The 3233-nt window shown below is 55.0% G+C and overlaps 1 protein-coding gene across 4 annotated transcripts in view; it reads left to right on the forward strand.

Annotated features, from left to right (window-relative positions):
* MCPH1 (microcephalin 1) overlaps positions 1-3233 on the forward strand; it is a 240396-nt gene that overhangs the window by 226238 nt on the left and 10925 nt on the right. For all 4 annotated transcript variants that reach the window (XM_010854073.1, XM_010854072.1, XM_010854076.1 and 1 more), the window contains one exon: positions 2617-2854. In XM_010854073.1, the coding sequence (XP_010852375.1) occupies positions 2617-2854 (238 nt within the window). The remainder of the gene's footprint in view (positions 1-2616; positions 2855-3233) is intronic.

Consider the following 3233-nt stretch of genomic DNA (forward strand, 5'->3'; position numbering starts at 1 on the left):
CTATCCCACCCTCTAGGTCATCACAGAGCACCAGTCAGAAGACGCTTGTTTTCCAGAGAATGTATAATACCCTCATCATATGGAAGCAACATATGTGTCCACAGACAAGTGGCTAAAGATGTGGGATATGTATACACACAATGGAATATTACTCAGTCATGAGAAATAAAATCTTGCCATTTGCAACATCATGGATAGATCTAAGGGGTATTATGCTAAGTGAAATAAGTCATACAGAGAAAGAGAAATAGCATGTGGTATCACTTATGTAGAAACTAAGACAACAAATGAACAAACAAATCAAAACAGTAACAGAAGCATAGATATGGAAACCAGCTTGTGGCTGCTGGAGGGGAAGCTGTGGTGGGAGGGGAATGGATGAGGTGAGCTGGGGCGTGGGGGGTGCAGAGGGGAAGCTGTGGTGGGAGGGGAATGGATGAGGTGAGCTGGGGCGTGGGGGGTGCAGAGGAACAAGCTTCCAGCTGCAAAATAAGTGAATCATGAGCATGAAATGTACAGTGTGGGGAAAATGGTCAAAAACTATGTACTCTGTCTTTGTATGATAACAGATGATGATAATGAGGCCTGTCATGGTGATCATTTTGTGATATAAGAAAATATCAAATCACTATGCGTACCTTGATCTAATATAACATCAATTTTACTTCCAATTAAAATTCAGAATACCTCTTAAAAATTTTTTTGCGGGGGGAGGCATTAAACTGAGGATATGGAGAGAAACAAAAGTTAGGAGGTTTCCCCCCGACATTAAAAGGACAGAGGAGGACAGGGCCTGGTTTGGTCAGGCTACCGACTTAGAGGCCCTCGTTGCCCAGGTCCACGCCATTCCGTCTTCCCACTTGGTGGTTCTCAGCCTCGGGAATCCGGGGTGTCCTGTGTCGACAGGCCAAAGTCGCTCTTATAGGGAGTGAGGAAAAACCGCCCCCAAAAGACCTGCCCCCAGGCCCCACTGGCCAGACTCCAGCCCAGCTTCATGCAGGCCTTTGTAAGGAGGGTCCCAACAGTTGGCTCGGGCCAAGCCTGAGTCTCCCCCCCGCCCCCGGCGGGGAAGGGGCGCCCACCTTGAACAGCTGGCCCTGCAGAGGTCAGCACTCAGAAAATGACTGCGCCTCCCTGCTCAGGAGGAAAGGACAGAGTGGGTTTGAGCAACAGAAAGCCGGGAAGGGTGCCCTGACTTTGTTCCTTTGCTGTGTCAGGCCTCACCTCCTACAGCAAGCTTTGACGACATGTGACTGCATCCAACTTGAGGGAGGTTCTGGATCCCCAGCTGCAGGGCTGCGTGGCCCCGTGACTCACTGCGTTTATGGGTCTTCGGCTTTCTCCTGAGCTCAGCTCACAGTTAACCAAAGCAGATCTCTTCCGCGTCAGTATCTTCATGTGCAAAATTAAAGGAGCGCCCCACTTGCTCCCAGGGATGTTGGGAGTAACTGACGGCATGAACGAAGGTACCACACTGGCAGAATTGTCATTTGCCCTGTTAGTTCCTGAGTCGAAGGGAAGATATAAAACATGATGCTTTATATCAGCACTTATGGCAAAATTCAAGGTTGGCGTAAGAAAAGAAAGTGACTCTACGGCCAGATTTAAATTGATCACATTCATTTCACTGATGGTGGAGCCTTTTTCTCTTTTGCGGCGGGTGGGGGGTGTAGGATCTTTTCCTGAAAACGAGAGCAGCATGCAAACCGAGTGCAGGAACAGCTCTTCCTGGGGTTTTGCCGGAGCGGCAGCCTGAGGAGGGCATCTTCTGCCGCCCTCCCGCCTGGGGTCACGCTGGCCCCACGCTGGCCACCCCCCGTCCTCTGGGCGCTGGGTGCCCCCTCCTCTGAGGCGCGCCACCCTCTCCTCCCACAGACCTCCCGTCAAAACCCGCAGTTGCCCTGAGCCACAGACCTGTCCTCAGAGAAATTCACGGGTTAAAGTCTGGAACCCTGACCACCTCCCCAGGGCTATCTGTGCATTGAGGGGTCTTTCTTTAATCGGTACTTAGCACCGTGTGTGTCAGAACAGAGGGGCCTCCCCGCCGCCTCCAGGCCAGCCGCCAACCCTGACCCATCAGGGCAGGCCGCACGGCCCGCTCTGAACCCTGCGGGGTCTCCACACTGGTCCCCACCCACCAGAACGCGGCCCTCAGGCCCCCCCCGGCCCGCGGGCACAGGGCCAGGACTCCCTTTGTGTTCTCCTGCTGACGGACGGGGGTGAATGGAGTGGCTCAGCGCTGACGCTGCCCACTGTGGGCGCCCTGAGCCGGGCAGAGGGTGCAGTCCCACTCAGTGGGCACTCCAGGCGAGCCTCCTGCCTCCACGGCCCTCCCGTCACTCAGGAGGCTGTCCACCTGGCTCAACCGAACAGTTGATTGCTTTCCAATAATTTGGTCTAGAATCTGTAATAAATCAAAGGCCTAAACTTTTTTTTTTTTGCTTGTAAATTTGCTGCCCCAGAAAATGTCATCTGCTCGTAAATGTTGTCATCACCCCTGGATCCTCAGAACCCGTCGAGGACAGACAACCCAACCTCAGCCTTTCCTATTTCAGTCAGCTTGTTCTCAACAATGAAAAGGTCTAGAGTAATCCCTGCCCCTGTCTCTCCCCACAGCTCTGCCGCCAGGAACGCCTGTCTTCCGCTGGGCAGTACCGTGGAACCCTGTTTGCCGACCAGCCCACCATGTTCATCTCCCCGGCCAGCAACCCCCCCAGAGCCAAGCTGGGGGAGCTGGTCGTGCTGTGCGGGGGTCGGGTCACACAGGTCCCTCGCCAGGCCAGCATCTTCATCGGACCCTCCCCAGGAAGGAAGAAGGAGACGGTCAAGTACCTGTCGGAAACGTGGATCCTAGGTGAGCATCCACACTCGGGTTCCTGGAGGGAGGGGGAGGCATCATATGAAGTCAGAGCTGCGGGGAGGCCCTTCAGAGCCTCTGTCCTGCGGTCCTGGGGGCGACGGTTGGGGAGCATCAGGCCTGCTGCACTTCTCACGTCATCTGCGTTAAGAGGCCTGTAGTTAAAGAAAACAGCTGTGTGATTACCAGCTGTCACAAGGTCACCTGTCTGTCCAGGTGAGCCCACGCGGACAAAGGAAGTCCTCTTAGACTTGTGCCACCTGCCCTCCCAGCTTGCGCGCAAGGCCCAGCCGGCCGCCCTGCTCCCGGCAGCTCCGCTGGACGCCCGCTGCCCCTGCTGGCCACCCTGCTCCCTGCAGCTCCGCCAGATGCCCGC

This window comes from Bison bison, unplaced genomic scaffold, assembly GCF_000754665.1.
Source record: "Bison bison bison isolate TAMUID 2011002044 unplaced genomic scaffold, Bison_UMD1.0 scf7180017864336, whole genome shotgun sequence".
NCBI lineage: Eukaryota > Metazoa > Chordata > Mammalia > Artiodactyla > Bovidae > Bison > Bison bison.